We start from the raw sequence: 16,991 nt of genomic DNA, 5'->3' as shown, positions 1-16,991 counted from the left end.
TTTGACTGAATGCAGAGGAGTAAATTGTCTTGCAATGGTCAATGCATTCACTGATTCATCAGAAAGCTCTAGACAAGTGTAATTTATAATTATTATCGTCAAATGTTTACATTCTGCCCTAATACCCTTTCCTAAGGACTGATGATAGTAATTTTAGTAATTAAAATAAACTATAGATTATCCATTTAAAGTATCCATCTAAATTTATCACATAAGTTCAGATGAAAAGATCTATACAAATAATGACTAACCTTGTTTCGATCAATCAGTTGTCTGATGAAGTAGAAATAGTCAGGGTTATAGATATCCCTATTTTTAACAAATGTAATGTTCTCAGCATGAATGACTTGCTGAATTGATGCAGGCATTTTGTCCATGAAAATCCCTTTGCGTTCACCTTTATGAACAAGTTCTGTCAATTCCATTAGACTGTCACTGTTGAGACTACGTTTTCTGTGGAGACATCAAACATAGAGGTAATTTGAGTTATCTCTTGAAAAATGATGTACGTCAAATTGTTATTACTTTGTATTGGAGTAACCAGATAAGCATTATATATTTTGCTACTGCTATCTGCTATCACGTATTAAAATTGTTAATTTTTTACATGCTATGGTTTTCTTCATTTTCAATTCAATATTAAAGTTAAGACAATTAGATTGAGCACCTGGAAATACTTCGCATAAATTTCATTCATTCATCTTCATCATCCATCAATCATCAACATCATCATTACTGATTTACTTGATAGTAACAGATAATAAATAATGCAAGACTAACCCTCCTTCTGGCAGAACCCTCCTGGATATGATTTTACTTCTTTTGGCAGTGAAAGGGGACCTTAGATCCTCAGACCTTTCATAAAACAACAAGTAGCCATTCCAATAACGAAGACGATCTTCAGGGTAAGTGTTACCTATGAAAATGGAAGTATGTGATTCAAAGATGAAATGGATAATATTTGATCAACGAATCAAACAAATCTATGAATCTCATTGATGTTACCTATGACTTTCAAAATATTATTCTAATTCTAGAATTATATAAAATTGATGCTCTACCCACCACCCAAATCAGATTTAAGATTGATAGTGCATACATTGTAATTCCAACTTTAAATTCAATACATTTCCAATCGAAAGTGTCAAACCTGAAACAAATGGGAGTCCCTTAACTCAAGCAAAACAACAGTTTCGATTCAAGGTAGTCTGGAGTTGTTTGGGGTTTTTTTTTCAATCCTCTATCCACCCATTGGTGATTAGATAGCTGGGTCTAATAGATCGAGTCAAAAAGTTTGGTAGACTTAAATCCTATATAAAAGGCATCAAGCAACTGTTATCAGAAACCTAACAAGCACTGGCTCCATGGACCTTTATAGCTCTGAAGGGTTACTTTAAACAACAAACAATAACATTTATAAAGGATATAATAGTTTTACTGATATTAAGCTGCTAGAAGCTGTGGAATGTAAACCAGACCTGCCACTTCACGAAAAAGGAAATCAGTATGACATTGTAAAAAAATCAGTATCTGGGGGAAAAAATCAGTATGATACGTCAAATTATCCAATTATCCCCCCCCCCCCCCCCCATTTTTCCCCAACACCCAAAATGGCACGCACAACGCCAATCTGGCAATCAGACTACTAACGTATTTAAAGATGGTGGCACTTGGTAACGAGTCAGAAGCCAGGGACCGCGGTGGTTTACCAGTACAGCTCGCTGTCGCTTCACAAAGGAAATGAAAACTAAATAACGCGCCGTGTGTGTTTTCTATCTGTGTGAGGGCATCACAAAGAGGCTCGCTACGTCATGTGATCTATCGAGGTATCGCGGGACGGGTCAAAGTTCACGAGACTTGAAAATTTTAACGTGCAACGTAAAGCACAAAGTAAACGTAAAAGAGAGGGGTGGAGGGCTGCGGGCCCTTGGTCACTTGGTGAAATCGGTACGATCGGCATGCAGATCGGGAAATCGGTACGATCGGCAAGTAAATCGGGAAATCGGTAAATACGAAAAAAAGGTCTTGCAAATCGGTATGATACCGATTAATCGGTATGAACGGCAGGTCTGTGTAAACAGTAATTTTTTTAAATGAATATAACAGCTTCAAAAGAGAACAAAATACCCAACATGGAACGTTTCATGATCAAAACCCTTCTTCAGCCAACGACAAAAAACAGTAAAGACATAAATACATTACTGAATTTCAGATTGACAACATAGTCAAATATGTTTCATTGATCCATTTAAATGTTCATAATATTATTATGTGTCACTCATAATTTTTGTTGAGTATTTTGTTATTTTATTTAAGCCATTATTAATCATTTTTGTTTATTACTTTTTAACCTTGTTGTTTATTACTTTTTCAAAGTTTTACTGAAACTTACTGGAATCATACACTTTGGCCTTGTAGGTGCCACCAAAACATTCCTGTTCCACTGTGGTGTCATTCAAGTCAAATTCTTCCACCACTGTGTCGTTAAATTTGAACCACTTGCCCTTGTTGGGGTTTGTCAATGCTGTACCTCTGAAAACATATTTTTTAAAATAATTTTTTAAAAATCATCTCAAGTAATTATGAGAATGTAAAATCTTTATAAAAATAGATTTATCAGCAGTTTCATAATAATTGTTTTTCTTCTTCCTAATTCTTTTTATTTTTTAAATTCTATTTGATTTTGCAAGTAATTCATTTGAATTATCTCACAAAATTGATAACAAACTGTCATTTGGATTACCTATGACATGCTAAAAATTATTCTTATCCAGAACCAATCAACAAATCTTATTTCATCTATTCACCTTCTGTCCCTGATGTAAGAATAATAATGTCCTGCATTGGCCTGTCCACTGTGAACAACAATGCCAACCAAATCATACTGAATTGGGGTGGAGTCTGGTGCTAGACTAGCTGCTTCAGTGGTCAAGTCTCCTTCTCCATTCATATTAGTATCCATTGAGGCTGCATCCCCATCTCCACTATGCATTGACTGTGTGTCACCTTCAGAGGACAGGCTTTGACGCTCACTTTGGTCCAACTCTCTCCTGGCCATTCCTTCAACAGTGTAAGGCTCCATGTCAAGAGTCCAAGGGAACTAAAATAAAGTGTTTTTCGTTTATATACTTTGATGTTTTAGGTAAAGGGGTTTCATTTTCTTTCTTTTTTTTTCTGTTTTTAATTTTTATTTCTTTTTTTCTTTTCTTTTTTTGTCCATCTTTTTTTTTTTCTTTTTTGGATCACTGTAAAAATAATTTGCCAAACCAAATTTGAGGAAACAAAATATTAAAAACTTAATATATTTTGAACATGCAATGAATTGATATTTTAATATCAAACACACGAGCAGAAATCATATATGTTTGTAGATCATACATACATGAATACATTTAAGTTGTTATACTATCTTTACCACGTGTATCATTATTGTAATCTTTCAATCAATTTAATATCAAGGGCATTCAAGGGATTTTATCCTATTTCGCCCTATACCATATGTTATGTTATGTTATGTCTATACAATAATAAAATATCTATTAGAAATGAATTTGAATTATATCATTGAAAACATAACCCCTTTCTAATTGCAAATAAAAGAATGGAAAAAAAAGAGAGAAATTTCTCTTCGTAGCACTTAGACAAAGCATATTCTTACCTATCTTTACTTACCTTAAAGTAATCATCAAACTTGAGGGCCCTATTTGCCTCCCAGTCATATCCAAATCGTTTAAGTTGTATACACAATAATGGGGGAAGATTTTTTATACACATTCGTTTAATGGTGTTGCGCTGTAAAAAAAAAATGTTGAAACAGATTTTCCATTTACTAAGGTTTTTTTTTTAATGTGTTTCATTGATCCACTTATATGTTAATAATATTATTAACATGGGTCACTAATTTATTTTTTTTGATCCTCATTACTTAGAGAATCCCACCATGCCATGCAGACAGTAACAATAAATCATGGCCATTTTTTCCATGGCCGAGGCAATTCTAAAGTCTTTATTATTGCAATGAATGTTGGTGATGGAAAAATGTATACTGTGTAATCAATTCTTTCTTAATTTTCATATTTCTATTTTCTTTCTTTTTTTTTTTTCTTCATTTATTCTTCTTTTACTGATCTATTTATTTACTTAATATCCAATTATTTATCTATAATCTACTTAAGTATCGCACAAATTGGGTACAGTAAGTTAAGTAAATTTTATTTTCTCCAATCATTATTTTGCTTTGTTTTAAGATTTATTCTATTTTTATTTTATTTGTTCTGTCTCCTCCCCCCTCCCCCAGCACCACCTCTCCTCTCATTTCAAACCATCAGGCTTAGATGAGTACAAAAATTGCAAACCTTTTCTCCACATTTTTCACAGAAGTAGGCATTAGCTCCCTCCAACAGCTCTCCCTTCACAAATTGATCCAAAGAGTCTTGGAGAGTTGCATTCTTCACTGTCAGGTTCAAGGCTATGAAAGCTTCTTCTCGTTCATACCTTTGAAATACAGAGGGAAGAAGCCAATTATAAAGCATTTGAGCTCATTTAGTGTATATTGCGCTCTAAATAATGACCTTACAATTCACATATTGATATTCTCCTTACAACCACTTCATTGTTGATACAACATATTTTGGATAACGCAATTTCAACTTCATATGTTTTAAAGAACTTGGATTTTTCGTTTGTTTTGGCTTTTTGTGAACAAAATGATTTATAACATGCACTTATTCCTTTATAGTTTAAGCCAAAAAGGTCATTTCCGTCTTGGATGAGTTAATCATTTGACGGAGATCATGAAAACTGAAGGTAAATAGAAAGATAAGAGATATAATAGTAGTTAATAATATCAAAGTCACAGAACAAGATATTCTTTTGTTGTCTCCTCCTTATCAAAATCCAGAGCTTAACTTTTACTTTTAAAAAACATTCAAACTCAAACAAAATTATTGAATACATACCGATGGGGACAATCTTTGCAAATCTTCTGGTCAGAAAATATTCCTTGGAATTTGTTTTTGAATATTTCTGTCTTCCCAATTTTCTGAACAGTAAAGAAAAAATGAATTGTTAGGGTCTCCTAAAAGATCAATTATAAATGATGACAAACAAGTCGAGCTTAATAGGGTTTTCTTTTCTTTTCCTTTACAGATATATATGTTTTGTTGATGTTTTGTTTTTGTTTTTTTGTTGTTGTTTTTTTGTTGTTTTTTTTTTTTTTTTTGGGGGGGGGGGGGATGTTTACAAAGAATAATTTGCACATAATAAGTTGGAACCAACATTTTCTCAACTTGGTAAAGCATTCAGGATTCTAAGCTTGTTTACAAAGATAATTAACTATATAAGAGCATAAATTTTAGTTACCTTCATATGCTCGTCAATCTGATCCAAAACAGCCTGAAAGAAATCAAAAGCATCCTGTTGTTCCCTGATATTGACTGTGTGACCCCAGAGCTTAAACACAGACCAGAACTTCTCTGGTTCATGGAACTGTAGCTTGCTCTCCATGAGGTGACCAAACATCTGTTGGATCTGGTAGAATACCCTGTAGAATTTAAAGTTGAAGGAAATTAAATGAATGTTGGTTAACAATTCAGCTGAAAAACAATTTGGGAGAAATAATGGAGAAATTTGATGTCATTGAACAAATATTGAGACAGATTGAAACTTAAGTGGCAAAGCCATCGTTGCACACTTATCGTGGATCAAAACTTTTTTTTTTCAATACTAGTGGACATTAATAAAAGAATTACGTGTCTTCGTCTGGTTCATCCTCATCCAAAGACAAAACTGCTTCTGGTATACCAGGCGTCATGTAAAGCTGCTGGAGAACAGAGTTCATGTAACATGTGGCACCACCATTCTTCAAACCAACATAACCACATCCAGCACGGCCATTGACTGGAGGCATGTACTGTAGGGATGGGAGAGTAAAATCTCTTTAATATTAAGTGGAATGCTGAATGGATTACCATATAGATAATAAATCACCAAAAGAAAACCTCATAGATAAAGAAAAACAAATCTAGTCTGACAATGGATGTTAGAAATCTATATAGGACATTTCTTTTAAGGTTTTGTGATAGAAAATCAATGATGTCCAAGCTCTGAAGAAAAATACACCATTTATATCAATGCATTTTACTTCAAACGTGAAGTCTGTCCTACTATATGGATGTGAAACTTGGAATGCATCGCAGGCATATATAAGGAGGATACAGATTTTCGTAAACAGGTGCATGCATAATCTACTCCGAATAAAATGGATGGATAGAATTAAGAATGAAGAAGTATGGAAAGAACACAGCAGAAACCAGTGGGAGAGGAAATAGGAAGAAGACGATGGAGGTGGATTGCACACACCCTTAGAACGAATGACTCCTCCACTATAACAAAGAAAGTATTGGACTGGAACCCTCAGGGCAGAAGATCAAGGGAAACATGGAGAAGAATTTAAAAAACTGATAAACAGAGAAGTGATAAGACATGGAATGAGGTAAAAAAAGTTAGCTCAGGATGGAGAAGGATGGATACTGTCTGTAGCCTATACCCTGACCAAGGGTGAAAAAGGCAATGATAATGATGATGATTCTACTTCAAGCAATATTCAAAGAAATGGACATACCTCCCATTCTTTAGGATTTTCAGTCAGTTGGTGATGCATGAGCAGAAGTTCTTTACAAATAAGGCGTAGATTGGGAAGGCATCGATTAGACAATTCAGAGAGAAGTTCATAAGCTGCCACTCTTGATTCTGCATTGGAACATCTGCAAAAAAAAATATTGCTATAAGGTGAGTAAACAAACATTTAAATCAACCTAGTTATATAACTTAAAAGAACAGAAATTTTCATGTAATAAATGTCAAGAGAAAAAGAAATAGTAGTAAAAGTCTAAGAATATAAATGTTTATATATAAAAGGTTTTCTATCCATACAATTTAATTCTTTCTTTATGACTTATAAAATTGTTTCTCTGGTAAGCTATCAAAGTAATCTTACTTTGGATTAAATTCGATTAAATTGCTGTCAGAGGTGGGTTGATTCATGCTGTCCAACATCAACTTGGAAGCAGGAAATAAAAAATCATGCAACAAGTCACTAACAAGGCTTCCACCTGAAATAAATAGAAAGTCAAAGTAAATAAGATGAAAATCTGCGATGATTAAAACAAGCAATTTATGTGAATAATGTAAACAGGTTTTTAATATACAATTATAATTAAATATGAGTGAGAAGCAGCAGGACCTAAAATGACATAACAAAAAGACAAGTTTACTTAACAGTCAAAGTAAATAGGACGGGTACTCACTGGTGCTGACTAGACATTCATTTTAAGGGGGTACTGTCACAATAAGGACAATTTTATTAAGTTTTATCAAAAATGATCTTTTCAATGCTTTTTCTGCAGTATTATGTGTGTCCAAGCATATTTCTAAAGACTTTTTGGAATAATTTCCACTATCGGTGTGTATGAGGTGGCATTTTAGGGGTACCCCGCCCCGAAAACTTCAGATTTTGGGAACAACTTTTCTCAAAAAGTGTCTATTCAATTTCACTGAAACTTGCTATGTAGGTGTCTTTAATACTGCTCTACATTATGTCAGAGGGATTTTTCTATTCTTATCCTAGTAAAGATTTTATAGCATCCGGAAGTCTTCAATCCGTAAAACTGTGAAAATTTTTCCTTTTTCGCAGTTTTTACCCTCTTTGGACCCCCATATCTAAAAAAATAATGCTTATATTGCCAAAAGCCTCTGACATAATGTAGCCACACTATAAACACACAAGTGCGTGAAAGGAAAAAGAAATTGAATAGACAGTTTTTGAGAAATCTTGTTCCCTGCTATCCCACCCCCTAAGAAAATGACATTTTGAGAAAATGGGAAAAAACGAACATTCTCGTAGATTATACAAAATATAGTGTCATGAACCCCCTAAACTGTGTTGTTTTAGACCCAAGAATCATTCTCCTGTGGAAAAAAGATACAATTAGTTATGAATTTATAAAAATGGTACTTATCCGTTTGAGGTAATCCATCCAATGTCACGTGTCGTCTGGGACTCCGCAATCAGAAGCCGCCTGCAGCATACTGCTCACCGCCTTCCAGTTGATGTAAACGTTCTTCCTCCCTTGTCTGTGCTAACCTCCTCATCTCCCTTTTCCTTTTAAAGACAAATTCACCTGCTCTGTCTGCATTCTTTATCCTAACATTGTCCCTTTTAGTCGCATGCTCCACAAAATGTCGTCCCACACTAAGTCCTATTGCCGAAATGAAATCCTGCGATGCCTTTGCTCCCTTGTTGAATTCTCCTACTCCAATCCCACATGAAATTTCCAAACGCTGTCTCCCTACAAACACATGTTTTGGACACCTAGACCAAATCAAAGCATGGATGCTTTCATTTACATTCTGAGTCATTCCAAATAAACATCTCCCCAACAAATCATCATCAGTCAATCTAACATAAACGTCATGGATGTGTTCTGCTACAGTCGGTAGAATAAATGTGGTCATATGTCTGTCGTGGTCAGGTGCTGGCAGACCATTAGCCTTGGCTTTCATGTAGAAGCACCAAGAATCAATTCCTTCTGGGCAGTACTCATGGCGTGGCTGTTTATTGGTTGAGGTGCAGTGATAAAAAGAAGCCCAAATTGCGCGTCGCATGTCGTCCACAGTACTGTTTGATCTAATGGCCCGCGTGTAATATTTCTGAAGTCTGGCGATCTTTGCCTTTGTCAATTTTCCTTTTCCATTCCCTCCTAACGTTACATTTACCTTCTTGTTGTTGTCCACAGTCTTCCGCAATGCTGTTCCTAGTCTCTTCGCTACATGATTTACACACTCCCTCTTCTCAATTGTCATCCCCTCATACGGTCCCGAATTGTTTAGCTGCTTGATGGTGTTGCTGTCTCCGTCACTAATCATTGTTCTATATCTAAGTCCATTCCGCTCTACAGATCTACTCCACATATTCACAGCCGCTACCTGTTCCATACTACCTGATGATCCTACATGGTTCCTATCACACTCCTCATTATGGCCACTCAAGAATTCTGCATACCTATCACTATCCCCCTTCAGCTTGTCTCCTACTGTCACACACTTATGGCAATACTTAGAAAGAACCACTACAAGTCCTGTTCTGTTCTCTATCACACATCCTATCCCTAACATTGATTTATGTCCCCTCGTGTGCCAACTACCATCATACGAAACATCAACATCAACAATTGGTTGCCCTGCCTGCTCAGGATACGCTCGACGAACAACATCAACAGCTTCAGAACGGAGACGAGACGAATAGCTGGCGAACTGGCGGTGGATGGCCTTCTGGTGGCGAAGAAAGGTCTTATGATGTAGTACAGGCATATCCATCATGCCGCAAAATGAGGCTAAGCCAGCCTGTCCACTTCCATTAGCCAAGGATGAAGCGACTCCACGACGATTAACTTCAAAATAGTTATCTTTTTTACGAGATGTATAAAAGGACGATATAACTTTTGAACATGATTTACAAGACAAATGTAGACGAATGGCAAGACCAACAGAAGAATCACGTGAAACCTCCAACGTAGACTGGAAACAAAAAGGGCAGAGAAGACAATCAACAAGATCCTGGAATACAATCAGCTGCACGATGGTCGAACATTCCAATGAAGACGAAGATGCAGGCTCAGACGTAGAGGCAAAGAAATCCAACTTACGAGCTGATGATGAAGAAGCAGAAGCTGAAGCTGTTGGTTGCGGCGAAGAAAAATATGATGGAAATAAAGGGGAAGTCGCTGCGTGGGGCGAAGATGTCACAGAAGATGTGGATGCTGGCTCTGGTTCATTAAAAAATCTCTGCTTCTTCGCATCCCTTGCCTTCTTCAAAACATCTTTCCGTGACTTCCTTTTCATGCTGCTAATGGAAGCATTGAAGGTGGAAACCTTGGCTCTAGGCATGACAAACTGTGAAAATAAATAAATATAAATATACCATAATAAATTAAACAAAAAAAAAAAAAAATAAAAAATATATATATATATATATATATATATATATATATAAAATAAATAAATCGGGGGTTAGCTTAGCTCAGCGTTACGGTCTTTGCTTCGTACCGGAAAGGTACCGAGTTCGATCACCAGCCTCTGTGCTGTGTGGACTTGAGCAAGCCATCTCGCCCTAGCTCAATTTGCGGCGCAGCACTGCGGTTGACGCCTTGGTTATTCCAATCTACCCTTGGAATAGACCCTGGAGAATAATTTCCACTATGGGATGAATAAAGGGGTTTTAAAAAAATAATTTTATTATAACATTTTTATTGCACCCCCTACTGCTAAGCAGTGTTGGAATCAGCCCAAAGTTTTGCCTTGAAAAGCACAAAAGATACCCACACATAAGAATTCTGGCTACCAATCATAGTTAAGCACAGATCTGGTATTGCTTTGGATCAAAGAAAAAAAAAACATTAAAGAAATTAAAAGAGCAGGCAGAAAGGCCGCTTTCTGGGCAAAATGAATTCCTACCACAATAAGGTAACAAAAAGTCACAGTGGGCTGACCACCTGCTTGGCTAATGCCTTGGTCTAGAGTAATTTCACTTTAAAGTGGCCCTACACTGAAAGGTGAAAAGGCAGAAACTATAGATCAGAAAGAAAGAAACGCCTTTAGGTCAAGAGACGAGAACCATACCTCAGAGCATTGAAAGCACCCCCCCCCCCCCCCACACACACACACACACAGACTCTTGTAGAATGATGGTTATAAAAAAAAAAATAAGCACAATCTAGATAATCTCTAAGTTCTAACTCACTGACGTCAATGGTAATCCAAGTCTAAGTTAGCTTTCGACGTCTATCTGTCTGTCTAAGATCTACTATAGATCGGCGTTTAGTTATCTCCTTATTCAAGCTCAATGATCTTCACTAGTCTAATGTAAATCAAAGAAAACAGTATGGTTCTTAATAATCGTATTAAAAATAAAATTAAAACAAAAATTAGCCTTTAGAATTATTTACGAGCAGCATTCTCTTTTACTATCGTCAATGTTTACATTTTAGAATGGAATGCACACTTTGAGACTGTAACCGGTCAATCTGATTCCACTAGTAATAAATAAATAGACATACTTACTGGCTAAAGCGGTATCCAGGCGTCGAAATGATTATCTACCAATTCTTGGTTCTTTGGAAAATGATGATAAAACTTTGCAAATAAGTAAATGGAGTGAAGTTTGTCATGAAATGATCAAAAATCAGTTCGAATCGAAGCGTAAGTAAACGTAGTCGAATGCTCCGGAAATGTACCCGTTGTTATGTCACGTGACTGAAAACCGGGTTACGATTGGTCTTGGAATGTGAGCTAAAATTTTCCATGACGGTAATTACTAAAAATAACTCCTAGACGTCTCTTCAGCCAATCAAAGAAAGGAAAATAGGCTTGGAATTTCTCGATTTCCCCGCCGACCTGTGACACATACGTGAAAGAATGTGAAAGAACGGAAATGCCCTTTCCCTGACATTTCTGCTAATACCAAATAAGCCGGGGTTCAGTGCAGGTTACTAAGGACTATCGAACGTTGATTCTGACGAAAATGACGGAAAAACTTTGCGTTTAGACGATAGTTGCGTCACAAAAAAAATTATTTAAAGCACTTTTTTGTAAAAATTTAGCCTTTTGAATGTTTTCAGTGTGTTAAAGAAAGGTTGAATTACCTGAAAGTGCCCTAATCTCATTTTCGATAATTTTAGTGGAATTCATAGTAAAACCGTCCTCTCGACCAGCGCGTACCCCCTTAAATTTCATTGGAATGCAGAAATCAAATGTCTTAAAGTGACAATGGAACATTTCATTTTGTTTAACGCGAAAACGTTTTTTTTTTTTTGGGGGGGGGGGGGGGGGGGGGGAATAGCCTTATAGTTTCCAAAACATGAATGAGACTTTCCATCATTATTCTAATTTCATCATTTTAAGTTTTTAAAATAGGGTAACTGCTTTTTCCATACCAATATCTGCTTTTTGAACTCCTTCACAAGTGAGCAAAGTTCTGATAAGCTTAATATGCCCTGCCAGTAGCGTGTTGTCTATAGGTTGTAAGTCAACATGTCGGGATGGAACAAAATTGCTGAGCCATGCAATTTCATCTTCCAACATGGACTCCACATCAAGTGACAAATAACTCTGCTCAGACACTGTGAAGATATAAATAGAAATATCCAATCTATATTTAATCTATATTCCACATAGTACAAGTTTGTAAAAGTATACAATTAATTTTAGAGTAGGTTTAAACCACAGATATTTTAAAACCATGACAGACAATTTTACCAACTACCGTATTAAAGGTGGATTGGTCCCCTGCTGTTACAGGGTTACCAGTAAAAAAATCAAATTCCCTTTATTCATCGCCTAGGGAAAATTTGTCATTAGGGTCCATTCTAAGGGAAGGCTGGTAAGATTTACAACATAAAAAACGAGCTTTATAAAATGGTTTGTTTCTCTCTTTGGTTTGGTTTATTTTTTATTTATCTTGTTTTCATCCACAGTATTAATTTATTTAATTATTGTTTATTTACAATAATGTGATTATGTTGGTTTTGATAATTAATAATTATGGTTGATTTGTGTTCTGTCTGGCAAACTCCTGAAATTAACTTTGAATCTTGAACCCTGTTTTTCCCTTTCTCTTTTCAATTCTTTTTTGCTTTATTTTTAAATCAAAATGTGATAATATATAATGTACATGACTTAGTAAAGCACCTTCTATGTCTCAATTTAAAAAAAAAACAACAAAAAAACACAGAGTTTAAGATACAATTTCCAAATTCTCTTATCTAATCAATTGATAAGCTATGATGGATTTCTCCACACATTCTATGTATTCATCAAAGAAATCGTTCAACTTACATGACAAATTCTCCAAAAGTCGACAACGCAACTCAAAATACTGAGAGCACTGAGTCAAAAGTCTGAAAAGGAAAATTGAAGAAGTACAGACTTAGCAAAAGCATCACCAGAAAGAATCATTTATTAAAATCGTCATTGATTAAAATAATTCAACTTTATGACTCAAACGCTATTTTCAAAACAATTGATATTTTTATCTTGACCAGCTAATATCAAACTGTCTGTAAAAAAAAAAAAAGATTATCTTACTTTTGAGTTGAACCTCTGGCATTGGAAGATGCTACCCAAAAAGGAAGATGGGCTTTCAAAAGTAACTGAAGGATGAATTGTCTAGGAGCGGGTACAACAGTGCTACCATCATCCAGCTTTGTGTCAACCTGAGTGAGCACACAGAGTTGTTCTAATGTTGCATACCTAATATCAGGTAAAGGACTGCCCACCAAGATGTCAATGATGAAATCACTCACACATGGTAAAGTGTAGAAGGATGCTGGGGAGAAGAAATATTAGAGAAGTATACTGATGTGAGATTCGTATATCATCAAAAGTGAAAGAAAATTCAACTTTTCCAAGGAATACATAATATGTGTTAAAATACATGAAAAACAACTTTGTCTTGCACACATTCATTGTACTAGTTACTGAAAAGAAAGAAATTGGGGAATTCAAAATTGTCAGTCACATAAACTGAAAGATAGCCAAAAATACAGTAACACAAAAAGACAAACATAATATTTAAAGGAAGGTGAGCGGATAAAATAACAAGAATAAAGAGTAAAAATGCTCAGAGAGGGAGAATCAGTGAGAGGAAAGAGTATAAATACAATACTCATTTACATAATAATTCCTTTCTGAGCTGAAGGCAGGTGACAAGAATTTCCAAGGCTTCTTTGGAGATGTTGGCATCTTTTGTTGGCACATTCACTTGGTGATTACACACACCTGCATGCAGTGACTGGCAGTCACTGTCACTGTTCGTGGATGCAGAACTTCCTGAAGAGGTAATACAAGTTAGGATATAAAGATCTAGGACAAGGCTAACTATTTCAACATTGTTGTTTGTTGTAGTTATCTAATTTACCATGCGTGTCACATTGACCTCATTATACAAGATGTTAGCCTTAAAAACGCCAGTAAATCTGATTTTTAAAAAAAAATTAGGTCCTATTTCAAAAATATTCAAGCATTTTATGATTATATAAAGTTGATATGATCATTTTAATAGCAAAAACCAAAGGCTTTCCTGTATTTTTTCTTTCATTCTAAACTCTTTATTAATTATGGAATACTCTTCTTTCTTTTATAACAACTATAGATCATAGCCTTAAAAAATAAGTCATAAGTAGAAGATTTTCGTGATATAAACAAAATGTTGAGAAAACTCAAAACAGATACTGATATTGATGGTCAACTAAAAAAATTGATTGTATGGTAAATTTAATCTTATCCTAGTTTCCTAATTTTTATATTTGAACGCTTTTGTTTTATTCCCACCTGTACTGCTCTGTCTGCTTCTATGGCCGCAAATAAATGCTTCTCGACTTTCTCTGATCGGCTGGTTATAGCTTAGCAAATGCAGACGGCCAGCAGCAGCTGCCCAGGTCACTCTCATGAAGCAAGACACAGTTTGCACAAACTCCTGGCTTGTTAAGTTCTATACAAATCAATGAAAAAAATTCAGTCACACTCAAAATATTAATTTGTAACACATGTGGTTTCAAATATTTTTTTAATGTAACTCCTAACTCTCGTTTTCACATGATTGGGCAATCGAGAAGAAAAAAAACTATTGAGACTCAATCATGCTGAACTTGAGAAAGTTAAAACAAATAATATAGATAAAATTGTTGTTCCTGTGAAAAATCACAGTGAGCAAATCAATTTTGATTTATCCCAATCGTATGAGTTCTCAAAAGGGCCTGACAACAGCATGTAGTAAAGGGGATTTAATTAAAAAGACAAAGAGTAGGATTATAAATTGATATAGTTTGTCAATGAATTAATGCAGGATAGGAAATTATCCAGAGATTTGTTCTGTTAAGCATCCCAGCGTAATTCAGTTACTGTTTTCAAGAAATGACCCTAGTCATCAAGGTACGGCTATTTTACTTGGATTGCATTTTAATATTTTTACTTTCAAAATTTCTCAAATGTGCATTCTAAAACAGTGTTAATAGAAAAATCAGTATTGTAATTTACTGAGCTGTTGTGAACTATTAAATGGAAATTCAACACTAAACAAATCTTTATAGGATTGTGCATCCTTTGTTATATTCACATAATTTTGTAATAATATATCCCAAGTTATTAAGCTTGTAATTCTATACTTTTTTTTTATCAAACATACTCTATTTAATCAGAATTCATTTAAATAAGGATCCTCTGGTAAAATTCATAAGGAATGTTTTACCTGAACAGCTTGACTCCACATGACACTCCGAGGACGTTGGTTTAATGCAGCACTGGCAGAGGTGGTTGCTCCACCACATGATGGAGATGCACTGATAACTATATCTTCTACCTTTTTGGACTCTCTTACAATCTCTCCTGTAACAGTTTGCCCACATAATAAATATCTGTAATATAAAAAAACATACACAATATACACATTTGAAGCATATATCTTTGCATTGTAATTTAAAAAGTCATCTGTGATTGTGTACAATGCAAGAAAATGAAAAAACATGTCAACAGGGATCTTTTAAATCAAATTTTGCTTTACCAACCCCGACAGGATAAAGAATTACTGAAAAATTCTTTCCAAGCTCAACACAACATTTTATCACAATTATATTACAAAACATTTTTTACCATACGTCTCAATTTTATCTCCATTTTTAGCTAGCTTGTTTTTCATTTGTTTGTTTGATTTGTTTTTGTTCTTTTGGTTGTTGTTTTTCTTCTTTGGGGGGGAGGGGGGGTTTGTTTTTTTAAATTGATCACTTAGAGGCTTAAAAAAAACTTTCATTATTCAGTATTCAAGTTTACCTAGCTAGTTGCAAGCAGATGGAATAACAGCCTTGTCTTATTTCATAATTGATGTCGGGGGGCAAAGCCTCTGGCTGCAAGACACTGACAACCACTGTCAAGCCTCCATTGTGTAAAAACTCAACACAAAAATCATCTGCTACGGCTCTGGATGATGGATCTTCTGATGTAGGCATCAGTTTGGAGCTCAATACCTGCAAGAAAACATTTGAAAAACTTTTCATTTTAAAAAAAAATCTAGTCCCAAATGAAAAATTAAAGTAAACATATATCTGCAGCAAGTGGATCATTGAAAATGAAAAATGTGAAAGTTATTCTTTTCATTCTCTTTGTTTTTATTTTAACTTCATTCTAAGTTAAAATCTGTTTCACGATTTCTTAAACCTATAACACAACTCATCAATATCAATGATCTTTTCCTCCTAGGATACCTTTTGGCACAGATAAAATAAAAGTGAAATAAGGGAAGACTGACCAAATAAAGATGCTGTAAAAAGTACAACTTAAAAGTACAATTGCAGTGTTTCAAAATGAAATTAAAAGTTTGCCAGAATGCATGAGAGAAATGTCCTCTTGAAGTCAAAATAAAAACATTATACCTCATATGAGATGGTAAAAACTGTCAATATTTTGGGTGAAGTTTTTCTTAATCCTAAGCTTTGGTCTTCAAATTTTTATTTCCTATTTTAAACTATGATAATCAAATAATTAATTATTAAAGCGAATAAAAAATCTGAGAAAATATGAGAGCATGTGAGTAAATGTGTGTTATTACCAGTGTGGATGTTTTGCTTTATTTATTTATAATAGTTTAAAATGTTGGAGAAAGATTATAAAGATCTAATATTTATATATTTATCATCATTTATATTTGCTATTACTCCTATATCCCCCAGAGTACTATGCTGCATATTCCGAGAATTGAAAAATTGCATTTAAGTATTTCAATGTATTTGGAGCATTTCTTTATTTTTCATTTGCATTTTCAGTAGTCGTCAACTGTTTCAAATCTAAAATTAATTAAATCAACTCACCTCCAAATTATACAAGACCCTAAAAGAGCTCATATCTGGCTGGTGGCTGTCAAAAAGGGACTTCATAGCTTCTTGTGG

The 16,991-nt window shown here is 34.7% G+C and overlaps 2 protein-coding genes across 2 annotated transcripts in view; both read right to left on the bottom strand.

Moving 5' to 3' along the window:
* The window catches only part of LOC144963025 (ubiquitin carboxyl-terminal hydrolase 24-like), a 48,874-nt gene that overhangs the window by 9,128 nt on the left and 22,755 nt on the right, over positions 1 to 16,991 (bottom strand). Inside the window, exons 31-49 of the mRNA XM_078896599.1 lie at positions 16,914 to 16,991; positions 15,880 to 16,073; positions 15,302 to 15,467; positions 14,386 to 14,545; positions 13,729 to 13,884; positions 13,141 to 13,381; positions 12,892 to 12,953; positions 11,991 to 12,176; positions 6,998 to 7,112; positions 6,623 to 6,764; positions 5,751 to 5,911; positions 5,362 to 5,542; positions 4,959 to 5,041; positions 4,356 to 4,494; positions 3,673 to 3,792; positions 2,808 to 3,100; positions 2,393 to 2,532; positions 781 to 916; positions 252 to 453 (exon numbers count right to left, since the gene is read on the bottom strand). The exon at positions 16,914 to 16,991 is cut by the window's right edge and continues 96 nt beyond it. Of these exons, the coding sequence (XP_078752725.1) occupies positions 252 to 453; positions 781 to 916; positions 2,393 to 2,532; positions 2,808 to 3,100; positions 3,673 to 3,792; positions 4,356 to 4,494; positions 4,959 to 5,041; positions 5,362 to 5,542; positions 5,751 to 5,911; positions 6,623 to 6,764; positions 6,998 to 7,112; positions 11,991 to 12,176; positions 12,892 to 12,953; positions 13,141 to 13,381; positions 13,729 to 13,884; positions 14,386 to 14,545; positions 15,302 to 15,467; positions 15,880 to 16,073; positions 16,914 to 16,991 (2,955 nt within the window). The remainder of the gene's footprint in view (positions 1 to 251; positions 454 to 780; positions 917 to 2,392; positions 2,533 to 2,807; positions 3,101 to 3,672; positions 3,793 to 4,355; positions 4,495 to 4,958; positions 5,042 to 5,361; positions 5,543 to 5,750; positions 5,912 to 6,622; positions 6,765 to 6,997; positions 7,113 to 11,990; positions 12,177 to 12,891; positions 12,954 to 13,140; positions 13,382 to 13,728; positions 13,885 to 14,385; positions 14,546 to 15,301; positions 15,468 to 15,879; positions 16,074 to 16,913) is intronic.
* On the bottom strand, positions 7,931 to 11,249 carry LOC144963032 (uncharacterized). Its single transcript, XM_078896632.1, has 2 exons — positions 11,119 to 11,249; positions 7,931 to 9,951 (listed from the first exon to the last, which is right to left on the bottom strand). The coding sequence occupies exon 2, from the start codon at positions 9,943 to 9,945 to the stop codon at positions 8,068 to 8,070; it is 1,878 nt and encodes a 625-aa protein (XP_078752758.1). The 5' UTR covers positions 9,946 to 9,951; positions 11,119 to 11,249; the 3' UTR covers positions 7,931 to 8,067.

This window comes from Berghia stephanieae, chromosome 1, assembly GCF_034508935.2.
Source record: "Berghia stephanieae isolate SIO BIC M18660-M18661 chromosome 1, UCSD_Bste_1.3, whole genome shotgun sequence".
Classification (NCBI taxonomy): Eukaryota; Metazoa; Mollusca; class Gastropoda; order Nudibranchia; family Aeolidiidae; genus Berghia; species Berghia stephanieae.
The sequence above is the reverse complement of the archived record's forward strand: the minus strand, read 5'-3'. Positions and strand labels throughout refer to the sequence as shown.

What these genes read in the sequence shown, in the direction of transcription:
- LOC144963032 (XM_078896632.1), bottom strand. Translation starts at nt 9,945, where the DNA reads ATGCCTAGAGCCAAGGTTTCCACCTTCAATGCTTCCATTAGCAGCATG.